Raw genomic sequence first — 17,147 nt, 5'->3', positions numbered from 1 at the left:
ATGTTGTTGATTATCAAAAATACCAGTTATTTTGAAGTAAACAATTGTCTGCATCAATTTAAGCAGTTTCGGGTTGTTATAGTATTCGCAAAGACTAGTTGTTTGTCTGGTTTTCACTGCTAAAATGAGATTTAAAAAAGACATGTTTCCTTTACTCCTTTGTGTTAATTTAGAACTAAAACTATAAAAATAATTTTAAAAAATCAGAGGGAGAAGGACACTAAATAATCCATTTAAAATAATGACACTGTTTCAAACTTGTAACATACATAATGTGCAGGTAACTTATATCATATACAAGGTGTCATCTCAGCAGAAGTAAAATATCCATGTTTAAAACTGGTTAACAACTGTTGGAATAACATCCAACTGTGCATGTACACTTTACAGGTGCAGGATACTTTGAACATGGGTAGAATCTTTGTTACTCATGCTTAGGATTTCTAAACAATGCGCTCTTACCTCAGCCCTGAACAGAAATTAATGCAAAAGTACCACATTTCTCAGAACTGTAAAAATGTTCCTCTAACCTCTTAAACATGTTATGCTGACCATTTTCACTAATTTAAAATAGTTTTTGCACTGAAACAACTGTATGCATTATGACTGCTTTCGCAGTTTGAGAAAGTATCATTACAGTCCAAGGCTCTGAGTGTTCAGTATGATTCAAGTTTAGTCATCAGAATCAGAATCGGAATCAGAATCGTTTAATGACATTATGCAGTGCATAATGAAATTATTTCCAGCAGCTCTCTTCAATGAATACCTACCATATACATAATAAGAAAGACTGTGCAGTAAAATAGGAATGGTTATTGCACATACATTTAAAGTGCAGCCAGAGCATGTCACAGTGTAATGACAGGGGACTAGTGGGTTATGTTAAGCCCTTGGAGGGGGGCACAAAACTGTGTGATTGGGGGGGCTCACAGCTCTGGGAAGAAGCTGTTTGTCAGTCTATTTGTGTGAGTTCTGATGCTCCTGTATCTCTTTCCAGAGGGAACAGGTACAAACAGTTGGTGTCCCGGGTGGGTGGGGACTGCAGCTATTACCAGCCTTCTGTCGGACCCGTCTGTTGTACACTGAGTCGAGTTTTGGAAGAGATCCCCCCCACAATCTCCTGTGCGGTTTTCACCACCCAGGCCAAGTCCTTCCTGTCTTGAGTAGTGCAGCTCCCATACCACACCGTAGCACTCAGAACACACAGGCATTCACTATTACATTAAATTTTTACTAGGAAACTCCTATAATCTGCAAAAATGAGACTCAAAGATTTTAGAACGACGTAATTCCTTTAAACTTGTTATTATTACTTCAGTGTGAAGGGCAGTAGCATCGTAAAAACACTATAAATTGTCTGCCATGTAAGTCACACCAATTTAAAGATAGGATCTCATTTAGATACTTTTTTTCTCTTACCTTTTTCAGTTTTCCTCCTGTTGTCTGTTAGATTTATACATTTAATTTCTTTGTCAAGCTGTTTGCTTTTCTGTTCATGTTCCAATCTCAGTCACAATCACACCACAGTGTATTTACTAATCAGTATAACTGGTTGTTGTTTGTTAATTGCACCTCTATCTGTGTTTCTTGCCATTTCTTTTGTTACTTGAAGTCTTTTATGTATATTCAAAAAGCACTTTGAGTATCAAATGATATTTTTCTTTGTAAAGCTAACTCAGGATTTGTCGTCCTGGTCTCTTGTTTTTTAGAGGTTTAGAAGCCACCTTTTCATACTTTTGACCTTGCCCTGATTTGCTGCCACAAACAGCGGCATTGTGTGATTAAATGAAAGGATGTTTATTTAACTGATTTCTATAAGTTTTGGACCAAAGTTAATCTTAAAAATTGTAATAAAACCTCTGGAAACTGCAAGTGACAACTTTTTGTAAACAAAACCTCAAAGTTTCTGTAACCAGAACTGTGTAAAGTTGTTTTGAATGGTTTTCGAGTTGAAGTAGCATTTCTTTAAATTGTATAGTTAAGTAGGAATAATATGTATGAATGATTAAATGTATCTTTTTTTAAACAACTTTACAACCCCATCAGGGTGATAGTGTGTTTTTAAATCAAAAATAATAGATATAGAGAAAATAAAAAAATGGGCAGATCAAGAACAAAAAATTAAAAATAACAGCAAAAAATTAACAAGGACAGTAAAATACTTGAAAGGCAGACAAATAAATAAATAAATAAAATGAGTAAAAGAAACTGAGATACCACCAGCTACTGAGCATTAAAAGCCATTCCAAAAAGGGAAGTCTTTAGTTGATGTAAAAAACTGTTTACGCCTGACATCATACAGCTCTGGAGGTATATTATTCCATAACTAACCAACAGGAAATGCACTTTCACACTGTTTCTGTCGTGACCTGGGCATATCACATGAGCACAAAAGCAAAGGATTGACAAACTGTTAGTTTTCTTGCTCCACAGTTAAGGAATCAGGCAGACAAGAAAGGAAAAAAAGAAATCTAAAGCAGTAGTGCCACTTATTTACTTACCTTAATCAGGACAAAGCCAAGAAGGTAAACACATGGGAGTGAAAAGAAAAATAACCTGAAAACCTTTTAGCAGATAAAAAGGTGATAAACCTTTTGTTTATATCAGATTATTACAGCAAACAGTTATTTGCATGATTGTTTTCAGCATCCCTCCATGCTCATCCTTGAACAGTTTTTGCTGTGTGGAGGATGAAATGACACAGACAAGTCTGTGAGAAGACAAGGACTGCAAAACAAGTTCCGCATTAATTTTTATTTAGGTTAAATTAGTCCAATTAAAACTTCAAGGCGTGATGTCTTTTTGTTCTCAATTATAAAAAAAAGCACCAGAAAAGCACAAAAGAAAATATAATAACCTAAGGCTTATTTGACATTTTATTTCCTAAGTTTTCTTTTATGACAAACTACATATATTTTTCCAACATAAAGAGGGTTTGGAGAGTGTTTGCTTCCTTAAATTGACAGCTAAAAAGGATTTTAAAGTTTTACTTCCTGAACAAATTTTTTAAAACATGCTTTTGAAATCTGAACTTCAATATCTTTAATATATTCAGGTCTGAGGTCATGTGACTTTCAAAACAACAAAGCATTTTGTCAACAGTGTCTCTCAAACCTTTGTTAAAGAACTGGAGGAAAACAACAAATAAATATTTTCGATTAGAAATAATCGCCATAAATAAATAAAACACGTCTTTCTGAATTTGCTAGCATTTCATATCTGTACAATTCTGTATATTGCTGTAAAATCCTCCACTTTTACATTTCTTTTCTTTCACTCAGATGAACATATTTCTTCAAGAAGAAAACGCATCAGACAGTACGGAAATGGGACATCATCTGGAGAAGACTGTCAGGTAGGGAGGGCTGGGGAGCATGAAGGACCCAAAATGCAGAGAAGAAGGCACACGGTTCCAGGGTAAGGGGTTTATTAAACTAACAAAAAGCGCTGCAGAGCAGGAAAACAAAATTAAACTCACTGTGGGCAAAACATGAACACATGGCAGAAGGGAAAAGACGATAATGGAACAGCACAATACAGACAGGACAGACAAGACACAGGTGTACAAGATCAGGAGAGATTGGGACCCAGGAAGTAAAACTCAAAAGCTTGACAAAACAGGAAACCTTTCAAAATAAAACAGGAAACTGAACTCAAACATGACAGTAACCAAAACGGAAAGCAAAAACCAAAACAAAGAGCATTATTGTGCAGTCTCCCTGAGTCATCGGACTCGACAATCAAATATTTTTCAGAAATAACTTGTTGACACATTAGTCACAATGTAGTAAGGTACCATCTGTAATAAAGGCTGGTCCCAACAAGGCAGCAAAGGCAGCTAAATGACACATACAAGTTTATTAAATATAACAGAAAGGACAAAATAGGCAGCTTAAATATTAAATTCTTGAATAAAAACAGTTTTTTAATGTATTTATTTTTAGGAAGCAGCAGTTAGTTTGTTATGCGGTCTGGTATCATAAGCAGTGAGTCTAAGCCCCTCCCCGCATCTCTACCTGCTTTTCCTCTCTACCTGTTGTACTGACTGTAAAGTCAATGGACAGCTAACTCCTTCCTTCTCGTGTTCCCCAACAGAAAGTACTATTGCTTCCTGATACAGGCGCCGCCATGTTAAAACCAGTCAACAGTGATTGGTCCGAGTCGCTCTGAGTCATCGTATCTATGGCAACTACTGCTACAATAGCCACAGATACGATGACTCAGAGCGACTCGGACCAATCACTGTTGACTGGTTTTAACATGGCGGCGCCCGTATCAGGAAGCAATGATGAGGGATTTTGCCTCATTTCGCAAGAGCTGGAGGTAAGGCATTTATGAGTGATGTCACACCTCAATTTGTCCGACCCTCACCGACCCTACTCATCAAAAACCCTTCTGAAACTTTCCTGATCCTTTGTGAAACAACATTGGAATATTGCTTAACATAAAGAGTTTTTTCTTTAATATGTGAATATTGAAACATAATATAATGTCAACATTTAAAAAAATAAAACAGGTAAAAAAAATAATGATATTGAAACAAGTAAGTGAAGATGCTGTATTGTCTTGGAATCTTTTATTGTTGGAAAATGTATTACACCATTTACTGTATTTTTACTTACATTTTGCAGTAAATTGGGCTTCTTCACTTGTTTTTTTTTTTTTACTTTAAACTGCTGATTGTGGCTGTGCAGCAGAGTAGAGCTTTCAAAAATTTACAGTGTTTGGCAGTATGGAGCTGGTAGATTGAGCAAAGGGCAAAGCGGTCAATCAAAGGCCACCTTTCCTCTTTCTGCTTCTGCTTTGGGACCTATCTGGCGGTAATTCTCTGATTTGACTTTGATGTGTCAATTTGTGCCTGATGAATAATTGTCTGGTTTGCTGATAACTTGTAGGAGTCAAGTGTATTCTGGTAGCACTCAATGCAAATGGGAGATATTTGGGTCCTTCAAATCACGACAGTAGCCCCTCCACATTTGCCTCCCCGTTCCGTGAGTAAACTGACCAATTAGCTGTGTTTGAAGAAGCCATTTTTGATTAGAGCAATCAGTAAACAGCAAAGCCTCTCTTTGATTGTCCACATGATTAGATGAGTTGTCACTTGAGAAGTTGTTTCAGATTTTTAATTCATGACCTCATATCACTGAAAAGTACGGCAATTACCCAATCCCTTCTCCACAGATGAACACTTGGAGAAAAATTCATCCATACTGTTAATGCTGATGACCTCATTTTTCCCCCCATCAAAGTTTCCAGGCGGACTGAATCAGGCAAGTATGACAGCCTCCGTGCAGATGCAGATGAACTGCACTGATGTCAGTGGTAATGACATCAAGATGGAGGTGAAGCCCTGACCAATGCAGTCGGATGAGATGATTCTTATTGACACTACAGTGTGGATTCCATTTTTTGTTTTTATTCTTTTTAATTTTTTGTGAATTCACTTCCTGTGCTAGCATTGAACTCATTACGTAGGAATATTTGCTCAATTATGCACACATTCTTGAGTCTCATTGTATTACTCTGTAATTACCAGTATGGCTAAATTAATGGCAAGAATGTTACAATAAGTGAAAAATTATAACATTCTCAAGTAAGCAAAGTACAATTTTCCCACCATTGTAATCTAAACCATTTAAAAAAATAGATCTGATTTGAATCATTTAATGCCTATATCAAAATATGTAAAACTATCTTTTCAAATAATTGATCATTAATTTAAAGAAAAACAAAACATGTAATCATCCTATTTTATAATTGTTAAAAAAAGGCTTTATTTTTTTATGTTGTTCCATGAGTCCAGTAAGATATTTGCAGGCTTTTTCAATGTTTTGAAAATGTCTTTATTTCATAAATAAGGTTTTCCATCTATCCATCCATTTTCTTAACCCTCTTTTGGGGTAACGGGGTTGTCAGAGCCTAACCTGGCTACCGCATGCTTGGGTTGAACATGCACACACAGAAAGGTCCTAGTTGAGATTTGAACCAGGGCCTTCTTGCTGTGAGGCGAGAGCACTCACTACGGTACCATCGTGCAGGCTAGCTAAGGTTTTAGTTGTGAAAAACTAATAAATCAAAAATATTTTAAAAACAAAACATTTTCTCTGTACATTGACCGTAATAACAGAGTAGTGCTTAAGAAAATCATTTAAAGGACAGCAAAAACAAGCAGTTTACCGCCCACTGAGAAGACCTGTTGAGCTTATAAAGATAGAAATGAAAAACTGTTTAAGTTTAATCTTGATAGCTAATAAATAGCAGCAACAAAGTCTCAAAACCTTCTTAACCCTTTACAAGTCACTGGGTTGCTGGAGCCTATCTTAGCCACTGCTGGGCATCAGCAAGGTACACTCTGGAAGGGTCGTCAGTCCATCGCAGGGTACAGAATTAACTTGTTTTTCCATTTTTATTTCGGATTTATATCATCAGAACTCTGTACCCGATCGACGTAAAGCATTTAGTTTATAAGACTCAACACATTATTTTATTATCATGACAAAGTACTTTGGGACATTTTTAATAGTGTTAGACTAAAACAACCATGTAGTGTTATCCAAAGCAGCTTTGCTTTTAGGTATTTGTTTTTAAGTTTTCTGTATATTCAGAAGAAAATTGAAGAGAAAAGCTGAAATAAAAACAAGCATTTTGGTAGTATGAATAAATATAAATAATTAAGGGCAAAAAAATCCGTTACGGGGTTGCCAGATCCTAACCTGATTGGATGATGATGTTTGTATTTTGAAGAAGAGGAAAAGTAAAAGAATATTTGCCAGAACTGTGTAAAGACTTCATTGTGTAAATGTTGTCAGTAGACATTGCCATGCCTAATAATGTCCCCATCCAATCACTGATGTCTGTTGACATCCCATAATACCTACCGGTACTTCTATTTATTCAAAAAGATTCCTTTCTATTTTGTTTAATTTTTGGAAAATTATGCTTTGGTTTCTGAAATTTTATTTGGTTTTCCAAAGTGTCATTTTGCCTTTTTTATTATTGTTTTTTTGTCTTTGATGGTTGTGATTTTTATTTTCTTTTTATATCTAATGATTTGTTCATGTGATTTGTACTTCAGGACCACCGTAGAACAGCCACTCAGAAGGTGCAGTGACTTCACATCAATATTCAACATTTGACCAAACTTCCTCTTTATTTTTGCAGCAAAATTGATTAGTGTTCTACAAACAACAACTTAAGTGTGGAGCTGTTTTCTAAGTTTCACAGGTCAGAGTTCAATGTCAATACATGTTAGTAGACTGTTTAACATCTTATAGGCTTAAGGCATTGCTGTATCTGGAAATGTTTATTAGAAATTCAAGAGAGGCTGTTCATCTCACTGTCACAAGGGCTGCTTTCATACTCAGCGGCAGGTATATTTTTTTGATCCATTTTATTTTGGGGAAAAAAACATGGAAAAGAAAATATTTTATATGGAAGGCCTTTGTTCAACTTCAGGAGGAAGCTCAAAAATATTGCAATCTGAAAATTAAGATCCAGATTTAGGCTGTTGGTGGAAGATTTTTTCATGTTAATTTTCTGCGCTCATCAAATAAAGAATGTTTGTGGTAAATGCTCACTTTTCAGTACGCTAAAGTGTTTGATTTAAAAACTGATTGCCTACGTGAATCATAGCACAAAATATATAAACAATGTAATTGTTAAAATGTATGGTTATATAAACATTTAACATTTCATATAAATCTTTGTGGGGACTTTTATTTAAAAACCAAAAAAGTTACACACTTTTCTCATTTTTTTAGTTTGACATAAAAAAAAATTTGATTGTTTACATTGTGTCAGTGTCTTTGATTGCTTTTTTAATGCAACAAATTACAAACCCAAATTGGATTCAATTGAGCAGTCATGTAACATAGTGTCGCAAAGTATTTTAAAGATTAGCATTTTAACACAAGACCAAACAGTGTGACAACTATCCGTTCTTAACTTAATGGATTGGACTATGACAAATGTCAAAATTGACCCTGGGGAATTTCCAAACTTAATTGTAATTTGAATAAATGTTTGTGATCAAAGGAAATGAAATAAATCCTCCCTTTTGTTTAAGCTCAAGCAGGATAAGAACCAAGGTTTTACCATTTAATTATTAAATAAATATTTATAATATATATATATATATATATATATATATATATATATATATATATATATATATATATATATATATATATATATATATATATAAAGTCTTTCTTAACTAGTCAACCAGTTTAAGATTTACTGGTTTGGAAATAGTCCAAACCTCTAAACTGCAATTCACCGTCCTCAAAAAAGCCAAACCATGCCTTAATCAATCCAGCAGCCAGTTGGACACAGTTGGGCTGCGTGTGTGACACACAGCCAGGATTAGGTCTAGCTGATTAGGTGCCAGTGGATCTGACCACTAATTACATGTGAAGTGTGGCTGACCCCACATACAGGACTGCATCTGTAAAAGTGGTTGTGAGTTCAAACTCTTCCACTCCTTTTCAGTGCCCCCAAACCTCAGTCCCTTGTTCATCGGCCATACAAAAGCGTCCAGAGGCGCTTTCATTGGAGGTGCTGTGCTGTGGAGAGGGGACTTGAAAAAGAATTCCCTTTCCCTTTTGCTGTGCTGCCACCCCCTGCAGGGAGGAGTCAATGTAGACTTTGGGTGCCTTCGTACGTCCAGCTGGCTGCAGTGGGCCAAATAAACACTCCACGACGACCAGCCAGTATGACTCCCATCTGAAACAGAACCTTTGTCAGATGCTGATTGGTTCTTAATTAGTGTTTTTGAAACAAAGTCTCTTTGTGAGAGTTATTTGCACTGATGAGGCTTTAATGGACAGACAATATATGCAAGTAAATGGAGACTAATGTTTGCTTTGATGCAAAAATACATGGAGTTTCCCTGGTTTTACGTACATAAAAACACTGTGGAAATATGAACTGTATCAAAATACACAGTTAAGACTTATTTTCTGTATACAATTTTTCTCTTTTAATATGTTTTTTATTTAACTTTTTGATGTTGTTGAAAGAAATGCAATAGTTTGGCCGGGACAAAATAAATAAACAGATTTTATTGTGTGATGTATATGTAACTTGCTCCATGTTTCAAGAACTTTCCTTCAGTTAAAATCCTGGACTGTAAGAAAGAAATCTGTCATATTAAGCCAACATTCCCTTTGCTGTTTGTTTTGCATAATCTCATGGGAATTCTGTTGTCTCCATTCTCTTTTCTTACCACTATCCTCTGCCAGTCAGACCACAGCAGCTCAAGAGGAACTCCAGACGCCAGAGTAAAGGAACATGGCAGTTTGGACGTAATCCTGTTTGCTCCTGCGGGTCACAGACTCTGTCAAGTTCCTATTGTCAACTACAGTGTGGCCGTTTATTTGCAGCCTTCTAATTGTAATTCCCTCTGGAGAGCAGTTTGTGTCTCCTGCTGAATGCTGAAGACGAGACAGGTTGCTGCAAGATGATAATTGAAAAGAAAGTGGGTGGTCCTATTTGGCCCTGGTGGCCCAGTGGGACAGTTGTCTGTTGTGGAGGGAAGCAGATTAGCACATCCTATATATTTGAAGAAACCATTATGTACTTCCGGGCTTAATTTGACGGGCAGCTCTATTGAGACGGCCTCTTTCTCTTGTCTTCTTACATGTCTTTTGCTTCTGGATGAGATCTCTACTTCAAAGAATATTTTCTCAAGTGCAACATTTAATTTTGGAAACTCATTTGTCTTAAACTGCTATGAAACAGTTAACTATGAACAGTTAATCTATTGTCTTTTGTCAAGAACTTGTAAGGTTATCAATCATCAAACACATTTTTAAATCGGAAGGGGCACTCTCACTTAAATAACTTTCTGGTCGCTACCACACGTTGATCCTATCCTTTGCTTACCTTCATTGTGCTGCTCTTCAGTCCTGGCCCTATTAACCAGTAATCCGCATACTGGCAGCCCGGCCATTACCGTGGCAACGGTAAGATGGAAGAAAACCACTTGCTGGTTTATCAGTAAAAAGAAGTGCTCTGAAGGACAGAAATGAACTCTTTTATCTCCTAAATGCATTCTTTTTTTCATATTCCTGAATACTAAAACTGAATTTCTAACAAATTTTCTCTTGATCTTTTTATTTTGGAGGTGAGGATTAAATGTTTCTTGTTCAATGTCTTTTGGTTTCGTCATTTCTTTAAAAACCTGGTCCAATGGTGTAAAGAAATGATTTGTTGAATTGTGCTTTGGATAGACCAAAAACTCTGCTTTTCGTTCATTCCTGAAAAGTCACCCACATCAGAAAAGGCATTGTTGTGAAGCTTTCAGGTTCATGCTATTTAACTGCTTTAAATCTACTGTTGCCACATTTTTTCCATGGCTGGTGCACAGATTTGGATTTAAATAAAAGTCACTTGACTTTTATGACTACAAAATTTTGTCTCAGTTGTGTACTTGCCCATCATTTCAAAATCATGGCCAGCATAAAAATGCATGAATTCTTTGAATTTATAGTTCAATCTTTCTTTTACAGCTAATATAACTTGATGTGTCAACAGAATCCAATCTTTGTTCGTTGAGAACATCCAGCATTTGTTCTGATTTAAATAGTAAAAGGCACATACTGAACTGATACAGCTCTTTACTACCTTCTTAGAAAGTGCTTTACAGTCACAGTCCTACTCACCCACGCACACACATTCACACACTGATGGCGGCTCCACTGCCAAACACTGGGGCCATCCTATAACCACCAGGAGCAACGTGGGGTTCAGTGTCTTGACCAAGAATTCTTCGACATGACAGGTAAGATGGGAACCGAACCTATGATCTACTGATCAGAGAGCGACCACTCCACCTCTGCACCACAGCTTTCCATGGTGCAGAACGTTAGATGTATAATTTAAAAGAAGAAATATCTAAAAGGGTGTTTATTTGGAAGGAAGTAATTAGGGATACGGAAAGCATATGAGTGAATAAAACAACATGAGCTCATTGCTCATTATTAAGTTACTACAGCAGGTCATTCTCCAACCTGATGTCTCTCAAAGCCGGCCCACAGTGGCATCTCAGCAAGGGGGGGTCTCACCATCACAACAGATTTGTAGAACCAGCTTGGCTAATATTCTTAAAGAAGAGTTTGTGGTACTTAATGAGGCATAACTAATGGAAGTCGCACAATCATCAGTGCCATGCTGGAAGCACTGTGGCCGTACAGAGCAGCCATTGATTCTTGCTTCAAACCTCTTGAGTTTCTAATCAGCTTCTTTAGTCGTGCGTTTCAGGCCTGACAAACCCATTGTTGGCCTGTGTCACTGAAGGTCAGTAGTTATTAGTGGCAACTGAAAACAGTTTCTCTAACTACTCCTGAGAGACCTGAATGGCGTGCATAGGGGGACTTGGAGGGGGGATTACTGGCAGCGCAACAAGTCTGGTCAGCAAAGACAAGTATGTGACATGGTTTCCAAATAAGGGATGCTGCACTACGCTCTCCCCATCCAAGCAAACGTCCAAGCAAATGCCCACATCCTGCTTTTTCTTCAACCGTCCCTTCAGTAGTTTGCAGAGGGTCAACATCAGACTTACATTTTTTTTTTTATCCAGTACTGGGGGAAAATCATAAGCAAATTTGTAAATGATAAAAAGAGCAGTTGTGTTTTGATAATCAAGCTGAAGATAAAGATAAAAATGTAGTTTTGTTTTTCTTAAATGAACAAAAATCAATTAAAGGAGGGGGATGCTTTCAGAGTGCCATGATTATTTTTGAAATAAATTTTTTTCAACTAAATTTCATTTCAAATTAACTGGGAAACTATAGAAAAACAACTGCTTTAACTTATTCGAAGGAACCAAACTAATAAAGCAGGTTAATCACAGTAAAAGAGAATTTCGCTTTTTAACAGAACACAAAGGAGGAGTACTAATTAAAATCTTGCTTTATGTCGCCGAGAACTTCAATACATCCACTCCTTTTGCTAAATTAAAAAGCAGACTTCGCCACTTTTAATCATTTTCTGATAAGAAACTTTTAGGAAAAGAAGACATCGGGTTGAGAAAAGTTACAACTAAATGAATTAATCTATGGATTAAATAAAATGAAAATAAAAGAATACAAACTGCATTCACATTTATCTAAAGGTTTCTCTGTGTTTAAGGAATAGAACGGAAAAAAATCCCACTGTGCGTCTCAAAAGCTACTAGACCGCGGCGGCTTTCTTTATGAAATACCTGCCTGTTTGGACAAAAACATGAACAAAATTCCCTTTATGTAACTGCAGCAGAATAATTATAATAATACTATACATGTTTGAACAAGCTTTCTGTGCAAACTCTGCAGTACATAATGCAAACGCCTTCCCAATTAGCACTCTCTAGGTTGTTCGAATGCCATGGTCAATTGAGGAGCACATCAATAGAACTTGAAAAGGTTCTCTGCGATCAGACCTTCTGACATATTAAGTAGAATAATGGGGAGGAAGGGAGTTGGGGGTGGGGGGTTGAAACGAGGTGGTTCTAGAGACTGAAACAAGGCTTCCTTCTGCATTCACATTACTTAGTGCAACCTACAATTACCTGAAAAAGAATAGTCAAAGAAATCTTTTTCCTCCACAAAACACAACATCATCTGCTTGCTGCATTGTGCCAACACAACATTGAAAAAGGCACCTCTTCAAGGCCAGATTGAAATGTCTGCTGTACACAAAATATATTAGTAATTTAATATAATGTATTTTGTTGTCCTGTTTTGGATATGTGAGTCGTGTTCATGTGCAGCAACTGCAGCAACAACAACCCCTACGTACTTTAAAAATGTAAATGACGATGCCAGGACCAATTACAGTGCCCATCTAGTCTCATAAATCTTTACAAAAAGATAGCCCCCCCCCCCCTCCCAGGCTCCCCACGACCACAACCAATAAACTGAGAGCACTGACAGGCACAATAGCAAGTGATTACCAAGCATAGCCTATTAGTGCGCCATAACCAGGGCTATTGAAAAGGGAAAAGAATGGATTCACCTCCACTTTTATTTCATGTGGTCCACCATCAAAAGCTTTGTTGACAGCTCATTCATGACCTCAATTTAGACATAAACTCTATCAGGAACATCTGGCTGCAGGAAAGTGTACTGAGGAATGTGTCTTGCTTTTTAATGCTTCCATCAAACTCCAGTTCGTCAGAGTTGTGCAAATCCCTGTCAGGTGCATGTTGAGCTTCTGTGATTTCTTCAAGTAAAAGAGGGATGCCACATATACATACAGCTGCCAGGTGAAGAGGGGTACAAACAGTGGCTCTTCAAGCTGTTCAATGAGGTACACTGATAGCTATCATCATCACAGGGGGTTATCAGCAAGAAGACCAAGAAATAATTTCAGAATGTGTCTGAATGACCTCAGGAAATGAAAGGTTGCAGTCTTTTATCAGCTGCTCCTGCAGGAAAACGATTCGAAGAGATGATGTTAAGCAGGGATCTGCATTGACCAAAAAGGAGCTAATGTCATCAGCATGTAACCCACTTCACTAATGATAAAAGAAAAAATAATACATTTCAAGGGTATTTTAAACTATAGTGAATATTTTAATGGATATACAATTGTTTTTTTTTCTGTGAGAATTGCTGTCTCTCCATAACAATTTTTATTAAACATATTTCTTATACTTAGTGTTTTTTTAATGCATTGTCAACATAAGAAAAAATTCTGAAAATCAATAAGCAAATAGGATTTTCCGCTATTACCAAAATGACAGATGTTGTAAACAGCTTTTTCTTTAAATCCTAAACTGAAACAATTTTAGACTGTGAAACATATATTTAATTTAGAAAAATACTTAAAAAATAAATTATATATATATATATATATATATAAAATTTTCTTTCAAAGAAAAGATGCATGCTTTATTTAAATTCAACATAAATAATAATACAAATCATAATAATAATAAACACCAAGACCGCTCTTATGGCAATAATTGGTCATAATTGTGTATTTCATAGCAGATGTGGCATTCCTAATAAAATTGACCAATTAGGCGGCAGCACACTGAGAGTATGGGCCCTGTAAAATAGATTAAGGGTCAAAATCACTGGAAATTTTTGTATAAAATAAGAAAGCTAAAATACAATGATAAATACAATTTCATTCAGTATTGAACCTGCAAAAGGTGCTAGTGAATTTACACGGTGTTCTCCTGGTCTACAGTCTTGCAGACATCACACATGAAAGGCGGCCCTCCAAAATGTCACCTGAACAATGCCGGCTCCCTCATCGACCTTGCTTTCCAACTCAATTTGGTCTCAATCAGAACATAATGAAAATGCACTCCAAAACACTTCCATTAAAAAATGTTCAGGAATAGCTCTCACACTTCAAGTTATTTATTTGTAACGTTCACTTGGTTTTGAAACATATACAGCAGCCATCACTCATTTATTTCATTGTTTTGTTTAACTTACAAACAAAATTTAAAAAAAGTAAAATTGGACGCAAAAACCATTATTGTACAGTTAAACCCATTCTTGTGTGTTATCCAAATATACAAGTCCCTCTACTTATCCAATAAGTCTAAATGAATACATTAGTTTACAATATTAATATGATAACATGCCAAGTTATCACCGCAAAAAAGGAGTAGATGTGCTTTAGAGCTCATTCTTCAGTCCGAGTAAATGAAGCAGCACTCCTTTTTGTTTCAATAACAGTTTAAAACATCATGAAGGAGGGGCCGAAGCACAGATTACAAAAAAGGTCCAGAAACGACTTAATCGCTTTCAAGGGCGACCAGTCCTGTAATGTAATGTTCAAAAATAGACTCTCTTGTCAGAGATGTCAAGAAAATGTGCCCTGATGACCAGCTGCCGCGCGCCTCTGTGCGCATTGTCCTATTAAACACATTTTCTCAGCCCTAATATATATATCTATATATATATCTATATATATATAGATATATATATGGCCTTTTCATTTAAAGAGAAAGGTGAAAAGTGTCAGTACTGTTTGAGGTCCTACCACGTTCTGCCGTAGAGAAGGTTTGAGCTGACCATGTTACTGGTGTAATCTACAGATGATGTGTCTATCTGGGCCATGCTGAGCTGGCTGTGCAGTGAGGGGGGACTTGGCGACATCTCCTCCAGCTCTAAAGCGTTCACCTGCTGCTGATTTTGATGCTGGCTGAGGCTGCTGGCCGAGGACCCGAGCACCACTCCGGCTCCGTTCTGTTGTTGGTTCTGTTGTTGGTTCTGTTGTACCTGTTGCTGATTTGGCGTCGGAGTGTTGGAGCCGTTTTGGCACGGTTTACCGTCCTTCACCAGAACAGGAACGGCTACCCGCCGCGGGGACTGCGCCTGCTGTTGACACAGGTTACCGTCCTGCTGCTGCTGCTGCTGCTGCTGCAGCTGCTGCGCCGCCTTGTCCTTGGCCTGGCGCTTCATCTTGTACCGATGGTTCTGAAACCAAATTTTCACCTGGGTCGGCGTCAGATGAATCATGCTGGCCAGGTGCTCCCTTTCTGGTGCCGACAGGTATTTCTGTTGCTTAAACCTCCTCTCCAGCTCGTAGACCTGAGCCTGCGAGAACAGGACGCGTCGTTTCCTCCTGGGCGCAGCGTGAAGAGCTGGCATGGCTTTGCTGGCGTCTGCCATTCCTGTGAGACTCCCCATGCCAGTCATGTTCATACCTGTGGAAGGTCCCATGAATCTAGAAACTTAAAAATATACATACATACACGTACGTTCAATAAACAGAAGGGGAGAACACTAATTCGCCTGAAGTATTTTTTCAAAATGGTCAATGAACTGTGCGTAATTTATGAAAAAAATGACATAAAAGTGTAATAGAAATAATAATAATAATAATAATAATAATAATAATAATAATAATAATGTTTTAAAACGTATTCAGATAAACACAAAACAGAACCGGGTCAAGACTTGAAAGAATGATCTCCTTTTCGATTTCATATAAATATACAGTAACATTTTAACACTTGATAATTAAAATGTTTTTTCAAATCAGTTAAAATTTAGTAATCTTCAATCTATGTCAGTGCACGCGTAATAGCTTCTAAAATAAATGATGCAGACTAAAATTAAATAGTTGTTATTTTTACTTTCTACGCAACAAGATAAAAATCCCCCGAAAACGCGAATAAAACAAGAAAAAGACTCACTTGTGGAGTATCTGGGATCAGGATTGGCGCTGTACCATCCCGTGGCGGCGGCACTACTCCGCATGCTTTCCTGGTACGATGGAAGATCTCCCATGTTGCCAATGCTCCCATTGCAGTATCCCCCCATCGCGGTGTGGGAGAACTGAGACACGCCGTGCGGCATGTGATAAGTGGTGGCCACGCTGGCGTTGTGGCCCATGGAGTGCTGTTGCATTCCGGTCTGAGACACCTGAGGCTGTCGGTAGGCTCCAAGTGGAGAGGTTAGATTCCCTGCGCCATCCATGCCACTAAACTTCTTGTATGTCTCCTCGATTGGACTCAAAATGTCTGTCACTGAAAAAGGCGTTGTATGCTTTGGGCTCAACGACATGATTCAGAAAGCAGGTAGATTTTTGTGTTTGAGCAGATCAACCGTGTTGTTGTATCGGCTCTCTCCTTGGTCGATGTCTACGTAAGAGAGTGCTTGTAGTGTGCCTGAGATCCTATTGATCGCCTTGGAGAAGGAGGCGAGCCCAGGGCGCTCTTAGCCCGGGTTTATTGGAGCCAGGAGCCAGGTTTACGACAAACACGGGGGGGCGGAGCTACACTTCCTAAAACCACCAAACAATAGTCATTGACAATTTGGGCAAATAACACAGGGAAAACACAAATCTCTTTGATTAACTTGTGAACAAAACTACGCACATATTTAACGTTGAGTTCCAACTTTCCACAGGTGAGAATGGCTCTTTCTGACCACATACGACTGTTTTGCGTCAGTAGGGAATTCCACTCTTTCTACAAACTTTGAGAGCACTTTTCACAGACACAAGGGCCACCGAGTATCATCAAAGAGCCACAATGAAGTTTCATGACCAGCTCATTTATGCTTCTTAAGCATCATTTTACCCCCACCAGAGAGGGGACAAACCCTGGATTAAAATGGCAAAACGCTGGCAGAGAGGGGATATGAAGTTCCAAAATCGTGAGGTGTACCGTCCTCCATCCTGGCATGCAATAAGCA

The 17,147-nt window shown here is 37.6% G+C and overlaps 1 protein-coding gene across 2 annotated transcripts; it reads right to left on the bottom strand.

Moving 5' to 3' along the window:
- Nucleotides 1-14,338: 14,338 nt before the first annotated feature.
- On the bottom strand, nt 14,339-16,843 carry LOC101163285 (homeobox protein Nkx-2.4-like). Of its 2 annotated transcripts, none has more exons than XM_023951994.1 (2): nt 16,145-16,843; nt 14,339-15,679 (listed from the first exon to the last, which is right to left on the bottom strand). In XM_023951994.1, exons 1-2 carry the CDS (start codon nt 16,512-16,514, stop codon nt 14,982-14,984), a joined length of 1,068 nt encoding a protein of 355 aa, XP_023807762.1. In that variant the 5' UTR covers nt 16,515-16,843; the 3' UTR covers nt 14,339-14,981. The 2 variants fall into 2 exon arrangements, with proteins under 2 accessions (XP_023807762.1, XP_023807763.1); XM_023951995.1 differs by having other exon boundaries at nt 14,339-15,652; nt 16,145-16,838.
- Between the last annotated feature and the right edge of the window lie 304 nt (nt 16,844-17,147).

This window comes from Oryzias latipes, chromosome 22 (assembly GCF_002234675.1).
Source record: "Oryzias latipes chromosome 22, ASM223467v1".
Classification (NCBI taxonomy): Eukaryota; Metazoa; Chordata; class Actinopteri; order Beloniformes; family Adrianichthyidae; genus Oryzias; species Oryzias latipes.
This window is presented reverse-complemented; position numbering and strand designations above follow the sequence as displayed.

Bases quoted from the DNA above. Each gene is read 5' to 3' on its own strand.
- LOC101163285 (XM_023951994.1), bottom strand. From the start codon at position 16,514: ATGTCGTTGAGCCCAAAGCATACAACGCCTTTTTCAGTGACAGACATT. The intron at 15,680-16,144 runs GTGAGTCTTTTT...TATATTTTTAAG, and splicing joins TGATCCCAGATACTCCACAA to TTTCTAGATTCATGGGACCT.